At 45.4% G+C, this 14,209-nt stretch overlaps 1 protein-coding gene across 2 annotated transcripts in view; it reads right to left on the reverse strand.

The window, feature by feature from the left end:
• The window catches only part of BLNK (B cell linker), a 72,608-nt gene that overhangs the window by 22,309 nt on the left and 36,090 nt on the right, over positions 1–14,209 (reverse strand). The window contains exons 5-8 of one of the 2 annotated variants that reach the window (XM_003922352.3): positions 13,893–14,049; positions 11,615–11,778; positions 4,734–4,815; positions 3,082–3,153 (exon numbers count right to left, since the gene is read on the reverse strand). In XM_003922352.3, coding sequence (XP_003922401.1) covers positions 3,082–3,153; positions 4,734–4,815; positions 11,615–11,778; positions 13,893–14,049 — 475 coding nt within the window. The remainder of the gene's footprint in view (positions 1–3,081; positions 3,154–4,733; positions 4,816–11,614; positions 11,779–13,892; positions 14,050–14,209) is intronic. The other variant, XM_003922353.4, reaches the window with a different exon arrangement.

Raw genomic sequence — 14,209 nt, forward strand, 5'->3', positions numbered from 1 at the left:
AGATCTGGGGAAGGAAGGAGCATGACTCCTCTATTTTTTGGACCAGTGACACACGAAACAATATTGTTCCCTGAGAATCTCTGCCAGAATGGTCATGGATCAAGGCCCGTTGAACAAGGGATTTTCGAATAATAACAATAATAATAAGAAAGCACTAGCATTTTATGGGTGCAAGTCATCTATACTGAGTCACTTAATTCTCATATCTACTCATGATACCCCTAGGCATAGGTGCCATTTTTTTCAGAGGAAGAAACTAAGAAACAGAGACGACTTCACTTGTTCAAACTCTGGCACCTAGCAAGTGTCAGAGCCAAGACCTGAACCTCTGACTTTGGATTCTGGGCTAAGTCCATTCTACTGGCTTCTCAGTGTGAAGCACCAGGGGGAGGGCAGAGGCTATCACTGCACCAGATTTACTATGTCATGGCAGGCACCTTACTGGCTACCAAAGGACTAAGAGCAATATTGACCAGAGGAAACTGACTTGGTGTGGTGCTTTGACAGAAACACCAACTAGGCACCTGATGGACACTGTTGTGATGACCACTGGGGGATCTCTGAAGCCTTTGAAGGGGAATGGATGGTTATTCACAGACATAGTCTGATCATTTCTTTTGTAAAAATCATCTCTGAAGGTTCCACTATTTGCTCACCTGGAAACTCACGTGGCCTGTTTAGGATTGTTACTTAATGCCCCCTCCTGTAGGTGCTCCCACCTGTATGTGGAAATCACATCACCAGGACACTATTTTCTTATTTAGATTTGCTTTCTTCATCTGATGTCTCTAGTATTAAAATATAGCTATACTAGGTTAATAGCAAACTTATGAGTAATAAATCCAATGGGCTAAAGCCCCCTTGGCGATTCTTTAAATATTTAATATAACCAGTGTTAGAGGACTCATTCACCCTCTCAACCAACTGACCCATCCACAATCTTGGCACCTCCCCCAAGCTGGATTCTGGGCTAGGCCCTGGAAACCTAGCTATGAGCAAAGAAAGACAGAAATCTCGGGGCATGTGCAGGGCACTACAGGGATCCGTCTCAGCATGGGGCCAGGTAAAGCCTCCTGAGCAATGACATCAAAGGCAGGGTCTTCAAGGAGCTTGCAATGTACGTAGGAAGATTAGACTGAGATGCAAAGGAATTAGGGAATAAGTATGGGTTAAGCGTAAGGGGGAAGAGACTTCCTGCAAAGGAGAGCTCTCTGAGGGCTACAGAAACCAGAGGAGGCTTCCTCGAGGTGGAGGCTTCAAGCTGGGTCTTGAAGGATGGGTAAGATTTGGTGTCATAAGTGAGAACACAAAGACCAAAAAGCAGAACTCATGAAATACAGGCTGGTTGGAGTATTGGGTGTGTTTTAGGAAGAGGAGGTCCTTGTAAGGCAAGCAGAGCTTTGTAAGATGTGAACACCAGATATTAGTAATCTATTTTTCTAAAGGAGGGTTGAGGTCTTCATTTGTTTATTTGTTAAAGGTTTTCTGTTCCAGTAACAACAGCCCTTGTCCTGAGTTATCAGGAGTTAGGAGTCTCCGTTTCAGCTGGGACCTAAGCAACCTGGTCACGATGTTTTAGATTGGCATGTTGACTTTTGTCTCTCCAGAGGATAAGATAAGCTGGCTAAGTTGGCTCTGAGCTCCACCCCCCACATATAAAGCGCTTGTGGGTTCTGAAGGAGAGGAGAAGTAAAACAAGAACTTGTGAAGAAAGTGAATAATTTCACAAGAAATTAGTGCAGGAAAAGATTTCTAAAAGTCTCGACTCTTCTTTCATTTTCTATCAAGGAGCTTGTCCCTGGAAGCAGAGCTCAGCCTCTCAATGACTTGTGTTCAGCTCTGTGAGAGAAGAGAGTGTGTGTATGAATGTGTATGAATGTGTGTGTGTGTGTGTGTGTGTGCACGTGCATGCACATATGTGTGCATAGGGGAGATGGGCAAAGGGAGAGGGGGAGAAAAATGCCCGTGAGAATGCTGGAGAGGTGGCTCCTATACCTCTCTGTGCTGTTAATGGGGATCACGGGCACCCCTCAGTATCCTGGGCTCAGCCTTGGGGGTTGCCAAAACCTATAGGAGCAACCAGGGACCACTGGACATTCGTGGCTTGTAGGGTAGGGTGACATGGCAAAAACCAGCTTTGTGGTGAGATGAAACTGGTAACATCTGGAGGAGCTCAGTGGCTCTGTCCTTGTCACTGAGGAGATAGCTGAGAGGCAGGGATGTGGCCGGTGGACTGCCACAGAGGAGAAGGTGCGAGCCAGCAGAGTGAAGAAAGCCCGGACTAGGGTGGTCACAGCTAAAATAGAACAGCACATTCAGAACAAAGACAGGATTTGGAGCATGTAGCCTGGAGGCTGTATACATTGAGAAATAGGGGTGCCCACAGGGGAGGGAGGAGCAAGTTCAGAGTCCTGCACGGAAGTGCCGAAGTGTTCAGAAGGGAAGTCAGGCCAGGGTTGGACGCCAGGGAGTTACCAGTGTGGACTTGAGACGTGAGGCCAAATAATCAATGAACCCCACAGAAGTGAAAAAGCGTTCTTTCTCCTCAGCACTCCTCTGTGCCAGCCACTCATTAAGAGTTTCGCATTCACGTTTGCTGAATTCTGTCACAGAGTAGGCGCTATGAGCTCCATTTACAGACAAGAAAATCTGAGGCTTGGAGAGGCAAAGTACAAGCCCAGGGTGGCGGAGCTGGCAACGGGAGTTCCAACCCACGTCTGTCTGGCTCAAAACCAAGCTTGTAACCACCATGAAGTTCTGAAAGAACTGAGGATTGACGGCTGAGGGCTAAACTCTGGGACCCTCTCAGTCAGGGGAGGGGAGGCAGAGAAGCCAGCAACGTGCACAGGAAGGTAGATGAAAACCAGAACTTGGTCTAGCAGATGCCAAAGGGCCTGGGAGATGGTCCCTTCCACACACGTGCCACCAGACGGTGCATAAGGATGAGGACTGGTCTTCTGTTCCCATTATGAAGACATTTGGAAATAAAAGTGATTGTTTTTTCATAGTTGATCTGAGTCGTTTTTCTTATTTGGAATAGACATAAAACCAAACCAAATCACACATACACACACACTTTACCTGAAGCTGTTCCCAGAGGAGAGGCGGGCATTGAGGAGTTATTTGGCTTGGTTGATCTATTCACCATGGGAGCTTAAACACACAAACATATATACATATATATATATATATATATATATATATATATATATATATAAAACCATTACAAATACATGCCACTTAGGGAAATTCACACTCAGGGAAAAATGATGATCAGCCCAGAGAGTTTGCAAAGAATGAGAGACACACTTGTTAGACACACAAACCGATAAAAGAAGCCTTCTCAGAAGAAACATCTTTAGAATGGAAATATCAATGACAGATTTATAATTTGATATATTATTATTTGATTATTTGATGATAAGGATCACGTTAAAGTGAAGAATGACTTGAAATTTTATTTGCCAAATGGGAGTTCTAGGAGATAAACGAGTTTTATTGTTTCGGTTTTTCATCAAGAATGTATCGAACTCCTAGCCGGGCACGGTGGCTCAAGCCTGTAATCCCAGCACTTTGGGAGGCCGAGGCGGGTGGATCACGAGGTCAAGAGATCGAGACCATCCTGGTCAACATGGTGAAACCCCGTCTCTACTAAAAATACAAAAATTAGCTGGGCATGGTGGCGTGTGCCTGTAATCCCAGCTACTCAGGAGGCTGAGGCAGGAGAATTGCCTGAACCCAGGAGGCGGAGGTTGCGGTGAGCCGAGATCGCGCCATTGCACTCCAGTCTGGGCAACGAGAGCGAAACTCCGTCTCAATAAAAAAAAAAAAAAAAAAAAGAATGTATCGAACTCCTTACTGGAGAGGCCCAATTGATAGCTCCACCACCCCTACCACATGCAATACACACCATTGCTCTTGGATTTTATTTATTTATTTTTTTGAAGAGGGGTTGGGAAGGAGGGAATGTGTATTTGTTGTTTTGTGGTAATGGATGGCTTGCACATTCAGGTGGCCTTGAAGCTGTTGGTGATAGGTATGGAGTACAGGGGAGGTCGCTACATGATGGTGGACTAAAACTGAATATGGCTGCCATGGAGCTGAGAGTACCAGAAGAGTACTGTTACCTGAAGAAGTATCACTTGTACTGGATCCTACTCTCCACAGTGACTATATGCAGAGTAAACATACCCTGTTTCCACGCCTAATCTTATGTAGCACTGGCTTTTTAAGGTGATTCATTTGTCACAGCATTTGTTGTGCTGCGAAGGGTTTACAGATGAAATGTTTCTCGTAGGCATAACATATTACTAAATTTAAAGAACCAGGACTCAGGGCATATTTCACTCTTTCTTGTTCACTCCTCTGCAGAAACTGTTCCTGGTGCAGTGTTTACAAGGCCAACATGGTAGCTTGCGACATTGTATTAGGTTTTATGAGAAATCATTTGAAGCAAGGGCAGCTGAAGAGAGCCACACAGGTGCTTTTATAATTTGAGATGGGAGGATTAAATCATGGAAGAGGAAGGGGAAGGCAGGGAAGGGCTATGAAACACAGAGACGGATTGTCACTGATGCTCTCTGCCCAACCAGGCAAAGCAGCACACACTGTGCCCCAGGGGAGAAAGGCCCGGGCGCACATTTCTGAGCCTCTAAGTGCTTACTACGAAATACTCTTGGATGTCCCAATCAACTACTAAAAATTTTCAGGTGCTTAAAACGACAAACTCTTACCTTTTTCAGGTGGAGGTGAGCTGCTTTCTGTGGGATGAATATAGTTTTCATCATTATCTTCCACAGGGACCACATAATCAGCCTAACAGAAATACAAAACTGAATGAGGAGAACGCTGTACATACATAGTTGACTGTATGGGAGGGAGTGATTTTTCAGAAAAGCATTATTGAGATGCAATTCACATACCATAACATTCTACTATGTAAATTGTACAATTTGATGACTTTTAGTGTATTCACAGAAGTATGCAACCATCGCCACAATCTAATTTTCAGACATTTTTATCACCCCAGAAAAGAGACCTTGCACCCATTAGTCCCTCCCCCACAATCTGCTCCTCCCTTGACCTAGTCAACCACAAAACTACTTTCTTTCTCTATAGATTTTGCCCATTCTGGACATTGCATGTACATGGAATGACACACTCTGTAGTCTTTTGAGACTTCCTTCACGTAGTTTAATGTTTTCAAGGTTTTCCTGTGGGAGAGTATGTATCATAACTCCAGTCTTTTTTATAGCCAAATACTATTCTATTTTATGAGTATGCCACATTTGTTAATCCATTCATCAGTTGATGGACATTTGAGTTTTTTCCACTTTTTGGCTGTAATGAATAAGACTGTCTTGAACATTCATGTACAAGTTTTTGTGTAGATGTGCATTTCCCTTGGGAATATCCTAGAAGTGAAATTGTTGAGTCATGTGGTAGCTCTGTTGTTTAACAGTTGGAGAAACTGGCAAACTGTTTTCCAAAGTGGCTGCACCATTTTTGGTTCATGCCAGAAATGTATGAGGGCTCCAGTTTCTCCAGATCCTCACCAACACTTGTTACCATCCTTTTCAGTACAGCCATCCTGGTGTGAGCAAAATGGTATCTCATTATACTTTTGATTTGCATTTCCCTGATGACTAATGATGTTGCGTATCTTTTTATATACTTATTGTCCGTTTTTATATATTCTTTTGGAGAAATGTCTCTTCAAATCTTTGTCCATTTTTAATTGGGTTATTTATCTTTTTATTGAGTTGTGAGTTATTTACATACTCTAGTTATAAGGTCTTCATCCGATTTACAATTTGCAAAACTTTTCTTCAGTTCTGTAGGTTGCTTTTTTACTTTCTTATTGGTATCATTGATGGCACAAAATGTTTAAATTTTGAAGTCTGTTTTATCTATTTCTTCTTTTATTGCCTGTACTTTGGGTATAAAAGTACCAAAAGCACTTTCGGGTGTCACATCTGAAAGTACTTTTAGTGTCATATCTAAGAAACCATGGCCTAACCCCAAACTATAAAGACTCATACCTCTGTTTTCCTCTAAGAGTTTTATAGTCTTAGCTCTTACAGTTAGTTCTATAATACATTTTCAGTTAATTTTTGTTTATGGTATGAGATTAAAAATCCAATTTCATTCTTTTGCCTGTGGACAAATCTAGCACCATTTACCTAGCACCATTTGTTTAAAAAAACATTCTTTCTCCATCGAATTGTCTTAGCACTTTTGTCAATAATGAAGTGACCATAAATGTAGGAAAGGAGGGATTTTATATTGACAAGACACAAATGAGGTAACCAGATCTCCAAGGTGGTTTTTACCACCTGCCCTGGTGGGCAGCCAAGAAGGGTACTGAGAGAAACAAGAACAAAAATGTATTACCAGGTGTTCTTCTATGTGCTTTACATGTGTTTTCTCATTTAATCCTTCTAACAACACAATAAGTGAGGTACCACTATTAGTTCCATTTCAAGACGAAGAAACTGAGGCACAGAAATATTAAGTAGTTCGCTCAAGTTGTATGGGTATGCTGACTTAGAGCCTTGAATAATGGGATGTTGAGTGGCTGCAGTATCCCCACAGGACCCTTTTGGTTCCATGGGTCTACCTTTTTGGATTCGTTAGTAGCCAGAGTGACATAGTTCATTAGAACCCAACTTCTCTTCTAGGAGTTAGTTCCAATAAAAGGAGAGGCTGAGCCCCCACGAGGCATGCCCATCCTCTGAAACCCTGTAGTCAACAAAATCCTTAAGGATCCTGTATCTGAACACAGAACATTGGTTTTGACACTCAGCAATCTTGTCTGAATGGATACAAGGAAGTTGAAAACTCCAGGCCCTAACCCAGTCCTACTTAACCACTTCAAAATTTATTCTTTCCTCTGTATTCTCAATTTTGTACTTGTTTTGTTCTAGTGTTTGATTACAGAAAATGTTTTTATCTGCAGTGTTCAGGATCCGACCTGTTTAGAGTGATGATGATACAGGAGTTAAGAAAACATTACTGGCTGGGCACGGTGGCTCAAGCCTGTAATCCCAGCACTTTGGAGGCCGAGGTGGGTGGATCACAAGGTCAAGAGATCGAGACCATCCTGATCAACATGGTGAAACCCCGTCTCTACTAAAAATACAAAAAAAAGTAGCTGGGAATGGTGGCATATGCCTGTAATCCAAGCTACTCAGGAGGCTGAGGCAGGAGAATTGCCTGAACCCAGGAGGCAGAGGTTGCAGTGAGCCGAGATCGCGCCATTGCACTCCAGCCTGGGTAACAAGAGCGAAACTCCGCCTCAAAAAAAAAAAAAAAAGAAAAAGAAAAGAAAAGAAAACATTACTTATGCAGATAGTGAAGGTAAGCTGTCCTTGGTAAGGACAGCTTTTTCCTGTTAATAAAAAGCAGCCCAAAAATCATTTTCTTTTCTAACCAAGAGCAGCCTGTAAAATCAAGCTGCAGATACAGGCAAGCAAGCTGGAAGCTGGCATGGGTGAGTGCTGTCAGTTGTGCCAATAGGAAAATGCTACCTGTAGTAGGCGTGATCAAAATGGTGGCTCGCTCATCCCTTCTTTTTGCTAGCTATGTATACAGTAAGGAGCAGACAAGATGGCACTGGCCAAGTAGAAAACCCACTTGCATATTAAGATTAGGGTAGAGCCACCAGCCTCTTCCCCACCCTGTAAATGTCACACCTGATCAAACCAATCGGTGGGCCTTATGTGAATCAGACATCACCTCCTGAAGCCTGCCTGTAAAATGTTACTGTCCACTGCAGGCCCAGTTTTCCCTTTCAGATGCCACTGTCTTGCAAGAGAGAGAGAGAGAGAGAGATGCTCTCCTCTCTCTTCTGTCTGTTAAACTTTCTGCTCCTTAACCCACCCACATCTGTCCTTGTCATTAACGTTCTTGGTGCGAGATGATGAACCCTGGGTGTTTACCCCAGATCATGAGGCCACTTCAACGACATTTCTAGAATGGAGACATTTGTACTCCAAAAGAAGAATGATGGAAAAAAGACTTGATCCAATCTCAACAAATTCTGTTTGTAGTGTCTGCCCAACTCTCTCATCTTTATAGGGTTTTAGGAGAAGGAATGTACAATGTATATTCCCAGCATGGCAGTTCAATGCTTTAAAGTTGTTATTGTTGAAATAAGTAAATGACCAGGAACCAACACATTTTATATCCTAATAAGACCACTTTGACACTGCTGCAATGTTTTAGTATCATTAATATCAACCCCATTATTTCATGAACAAAACACGAAAACTGGACTTTAGTGAATCAGTGATTGGTCGTTTGAAGCCAGGTAGATTATTCTACTACCATGACTTACAGGTACAAGAAATCCTTCTTCAATTATTACAGTGACATGATTCAAAATTAAAAATAAATTAAAAATTATCTTAGATCAACTCCAACGTTCAGATGTTTCAGTATTAATAAGACACTTGTCATAAGTGTTTACATGTTTGCCTCGCCTTAGGACTACAGATTTGAGAAATAGGGATGGCATGAATTTATCTTATTTTCACTTTCCCATTGCCCCATATCCTATTACTTAGCAGGAGTCAGTTTGATTAGCTATTAAATGCCCATAGGAGCTGCATCCTCATTACCACTCATATGAACACTTAAAAGATTTACATACATTATTTTATTGAATTCTAACAACAATACCCTCTAAGCCAAGTATATTCCCTCTGTGACCTTGGACAAATTTTTTTTTAGCCCCTTTACACCTTTGTTTCCTCATCTGTAAAGTGAGGGTGATGACAGACTTCACAGAATTGGTGTGAGGATTTGATGAGATAGTGAATCAGAACACCAGTGGTTGCACAGCATTCACCAAGTGTTAGCCACTCTCCTTACAGCACAGATGCTCCTTCCCCGAAAGTGTCTTTGCCCCACCTCCAGCTCTCTGTTTAGCCTGTATCTCTATGTTTTGCCTCTCACCTGCAGAGCATGGTTCAACATTTTTATTTATGCTTGTACTTCTTCCTTTCCCAGCTAATGCTTCAGCCACATCTTAATGTTGGCCTCTGTTTGTTTGTTTGTTTTCACACCTTTCTGATATTGGCTCTCCATCCACCCATTCCAGAACACCCTCACTTTCATATTTCTCTTTTTCCCACTGGTGCAGACTTGCCTGAGCCACCTCCACAAGGCTGCTATTTGCAAAACTCTGCCTTACCTCCCTGGGGTCCACTCTCAGTTATTTACAGAATGAAGAGCCTTACATAATCTGCAGGATTCATTTGCCTTCTATATCTGAATTTGTGTCTTCATATGGATTTGCCAAATGTTGAAAGAATTTATAGTGAGACCCTAACAGCTGGTATCCCCATCCTGTCCCCTCCCCTACTCAGCTTCTTCTTGCCATTCTCTTCCCACCCTTGAAGAGACAACATCACCTCTCAGACGGGTAGGTAACAGGAGGAGTGAGGGTGTGTATATGTGCTGTATGCGTTGTGGGAACTACGACAAATCAAAACAGGGACCAGAGATTCACGGCTGAGAGGGGCGGGGTGCCCTGGGGCCCAGCTGCTTTGAGGCTGCGGCTGGCCTCGTGTTGCCAGATCTTCAGTTTTCAGAAGAAACTAGAAAACTGGTTTTTGTAAAGAATCTAGAATATGGTAGAAAGGAATCTGGCATATATGAAACCCCTCTGTGAGTGAGGCACTGTATTTAGTGCTGTATGTATGTCCTTATTAATTTCTCAAAATAACAGTGATGAAAAACAGACTCAAAGAAGTTATCTAGCTTGCCCCAGATCATACACCTAGAAGGGCCAAAGCAGGAATTGGGCCTAGAGACTGCCTTTATTTTGATTTAAAAGTCCATCTTTTCAGTCTCCTGATGGGCTGCAAATTACATTAAGGTGAATGAAGGTCATTTCATGACATGTGTGTAAGCCATAGGTTTTACCCTCTACAGGCAAGTTATTTCTGAGAGAAGCTGCAGGCTCGTCTCTGTCCTTGTTTAAAATGCAAGGACCTCTGGGAGCCGTAACACATTAGGCTTTATCAGTTATTACAACAGTTTGGATGAGTTTACCTATTCATTTTCAAACAGGAGCAATTCCATAGGGAAAATTACACACAAACCCTAGGTGCTGAGAGCGGAGACTGAGGAGGGAAGCCTAGAGTTGGGTGCTGGGCCACCTGGGAAGGTGGGTCTCTGGACACCTGGTGGCGGTGGTGAGCGGCTGGGGTGGGCACGTGTGGGGAGGGAGGAAGTGAGAAGCAAAAGCCGTCAAAGGAAGTGAGGGGTCAGCTCCTCCACAGGTTGGGCAGGGGCACCTTACAGACTAGTGATCTCCATCCTACATCTTGTCTCACATCACCCTCTGCATCTGAGAAGAGGAAAGTGGAGGAGCAGAGAGAAAAGAAAGTGGAGGAAAGAAAGCAAGGCGGAGACAGCGTTACGGCGGGTCCAACAGCTAGCCAGGCAGGACCAGGGCAGGAGAGCGCTCTCCTGCCCCAGGAATGTCAGGCCACCGTCGGGTGATAGTCAGGTGGTTGTTAACTGTTTCTCTAAAACAGGCATCCCCAAACTTTTTACACAGGGGGCCGGTTCACTGTCCCTCAGACCGTTGGAGGGCTGCCACATGCTGTGCTCCTCTCACTGACCACCAATGAAAGAGGTGCCCCCTCCTGAAATGCGGCGGGGGGGCCGGATAAATGGCCTCAGGGGGCCGCATGCGGCCCGTGGGCCGTAGTTTGGGGACACCTGCAAGTCTAAAATAATAATTGGTCAGAGCCGGTGCCAGGAAAAGGCAGTCTCCTAATAGATATAAAACACCTGAAACTGGTGATGAGCAGTTTCCTGATGAGATCTCAAAAGTTGGGCAAGTGGGATCAAGCATGTGCATTAAGAGGGAAGATGTCAGCGTTTAACTGGTATTTGACCTTCTACAAACGTTCGGCCGGCAAGGCAAGAATGCGTCAGGGGAGCGTGGGTACAACTCTGGTAAACACTGTGTATGCTCACCTCCCAAGCGCACAAGCGGACAGCACACCCCAAGGAAGAATCAGGGGAGAAGGGACGCAAGACCCCAGAAGCATGGCCGCATATAAAAACCCCAAGTCAAAGGTCGAACCATGTGCTGTCTCTCCAGTCGTCCGCTTGGCCCTCTTCTAAGTGTACTTGACCTCTTTTTATTCCTTCACGGAAACTTGCCTCAGTTTCTCCTTCTACCTTATGCCCCTCAGTTAAATTCTTTCTTCTGAGGAGGCAAAAGTGGAGGTTGCTGCAGCCCTGTACAGATCTGCTGTCGGTAACAACAGGACAGAGAAGCAACGGAGAATAAAGAGAGGGGAAGGACATCTTATGCAGAAAGAAGAGATTCACAGGAAGCCACCGGAAAGAAGGAGGGGATGATATGAGACTCGGCACTGGTATTTTATCATACGCCTCTGGTAACCTGACACGCTTACAATAAGCCATTTGAGAGAAAACCAAGTTCCTTTGGTATAACAGTGGAGAGTTAGAGGGGCAGTCAAGGGCAGGTTGTAAACGAGGGCAGCCAGCGGGAAGACTGTCGCGGCTGCTCCCCTCTACCCCCTGCTGCCCTGTGTCCTGGGAAGCCTTTGGGACAGATTTACTTTACCTCATCCTCAAGGAGGCCTTTGGGTTTGGCTGGGACTTGAGGTTTCTGCAGAGTAGTCAGGGCCGGCAGGGTGGAGGCGAGCCTTGTTTTCTCTGAAGGCCAGCTGGGCTTACTGGGAAGTGTCTTGCTGAAGGGTGGGGAATGCCTCTGGCTTGATCGATTGTCTTGAAAGGAACAAACAAACAAAAAAATAACATAAAAGAGGCTCTGGATCATTTCCTGGGTGGAAGCCATTGAGATCTAGAAACTTAAGAGCGTGGGTGTCTGTCTATATAGCCACATATGACCCATGGGGCATTCCTTAAAAGAGTAAAGTGAAATGTTAGGCCAAATATTTCAACTGCCCATTGACTTAAATGACACAAACTGGAAGAATGTCCTCATCAAAAACATCTTTCCAGGGCAGTGATGGAAATCCAGAGGTTCAGGAGAGCCAACAGCCCAACACTTAGCCCCACAGCGGGGATGGAAGCAGCGCTGGAGGCCATGGGGCAGGGGTGGGGTGCTCCTGGCTTTTAAAGATGCCAAGGCCTGGGCTTAACCTGCAATGTTTAAACTCCTTGGGAGGAGCTTGGCATTACGGGTCGGAAAAGCTCCCCGGGATATACTAGTGTATCCAGGTGGTGATTACTCGTGTGGGTCCACCTCCATGCTCCTCCCCTGAGTGATTTCGTTCCATTCACAAGGAATCTGTGGGATTCCTTTAATCCAGGACTGTCCTTCTCAGCAGGTATCAGAAAAGGAGTTCAGGCTGTGAGGCCAGCTGGATCTGGGTTCTGGCCCCTCCTCTGCCACTCACTAGCTATGCTCTTTGCGGCTTATTAGTCAACCTCTCTGGGACTCACATTTTTCACTTTTATTTTTTATTTATATTTTTGAGACAGAGTCTTGCTCTGTTGACCAGACTGGAGTGCAGTGGTGTGATCTCTATTCACTGCAACCTCTGCCTCCCAGGTTCAAGTGATTCTCCTGCCTCAGGCTCCTGAGTCGCTGAGATTACAGACACCCACCACCATGCCTGGCTAATTTTTGTACTTTTAGTAGAGAAGGGGTTTTACATGTTGGCCAGGCTGGTCTCGAACTCCTCACATCAGGTGATCCACCTACTTCGGCCTCCCAAAGTGCTAAGATTACAGGTGTGAGCCACCGTGCCGGGCCAAGAGTGTGCTCTTGAATGAGCCACTTAACCACCCTGAATTGCAGCAGCTGTTTCTTTCTCAGGGTTGCTATGATGACTGTAAAAGGTCACTCAGCAAGTATGGTGAGTGGTACCTAGAGCAGAATTGTGAAGAGCTGGGCTTCGGGAGCTGAGAGGCCTGGCTTGTATCCCAGCTCCATCACTTAGATCACCTTGGCCCAGTCAGTTCATTCCTCTGACCGCTTTCACAAGATTATTGAGGGGGCTAAGTAGACCCCCAGGGGAAAGCACTAAACTGTAAATTAGAAGAGCTCTGGGATTATGTCCGTCTTGCTTGCAGCTGAATGCTCAGTGCTTAGCACAGTTCTGGTGCACTGCAGGGGTTTGAGACCAGCCTGGTCAACATGAGGAAATTCTGTCTCTACTAAAAATACAAAAATTAGCCGGGTGTGGTGGTAGGCATCTGTGATCCCAGCTACTTGCGAGGCTGAGGCAGGAGGCTGCGCCCAGGAGGCGGAGGTTGCAGTGAGCTGATTGAATGCCACTGCACTCCAGCCTGGGTGACAGAGCAAGACTCTGTCTAAAAAAAAAGGAAGAACTAGCATATGCCCAGACACAAGCTGTGAAGCTGTGTCCATTTAACCCATGAGACTGATTCCAAGCTTGGGGCTTCTGAGCACCTGTACCCCCTGGCAAAACACCACAGTCTGGACTAGGCATGGGAAGAAGGACAGGCAGACACTGGGATCCTTGAAGGTCATCGTTCTGTACAGACTTAAGAGACATTCCAGCATCTGGAGCACACGAAGCCCTAAAAGTGGGGACTAATCTCATGGTTGCTTTCCCTGTGACTGTTGGGCAGGGGCACGGTGACCAGGGTATGCTGGTTTTATTTATTTATTTTTGGTTGCTTTCAGTGTTCCCCATCTAGGAAAGATGCCTGTTCCCCTGGAATGAGAAACCCTTACAGCTTGCGCTTCATTAACTGAGAGACCAGATCCGCTGCTTGGAGGTGATGGGAGTGGGAGGTAGGCAGAGGCCCTCAGGCAGCAGCCAGGTTTGCCCCACACTGCAATCTCGGCCACCCCAACTCCTCATGGGCCTGGAAGGCAGAGTGCCCAGGTCTGCGGGGGGCCTCACCTACATACTCGCCCCTGGCGAAGGGCAGGGCTGGGTGAACCGGCCTGGTCTCCTGCTCCACCGGAGGTGGCTCGTAGCTGTCGTCCCCGTTCTCCTCGGCAGGCATCACGTACATCTCTGAGTCCGAGTGCTCGTCTGGATTTTCATAGTCGCTGTCCTGCAAGTGCAGATGCAGTTACTGTGCTCGGCATCCCTGTCTGTGCTGCCCTGGCCATCAGTCAGGACCATTGCTGCCTTGGGAGGCTGAAGCAGTGATGCCAAGGCTTGGAGAGGCTGCCAAGGCCGGGCAGTTGGTAAGAGGCAAAGCTGGGGTTTGA

This window comes from Saimiri boliviensis, chromosome 12 (assembly GCF_048565385.1).
Source record: "Saimiri boliviensis isolate mSaiBol1 chromosome 12, mSaiBol1.pri, whole genome shotgun sequence".
In the NCBI taxonomy this organism is placed as follows: Eukaryota; Metazoa; Chordata; class Mammalia; order Primates; family Cebidae; genus Saimiri; species Saimiri boliviensis.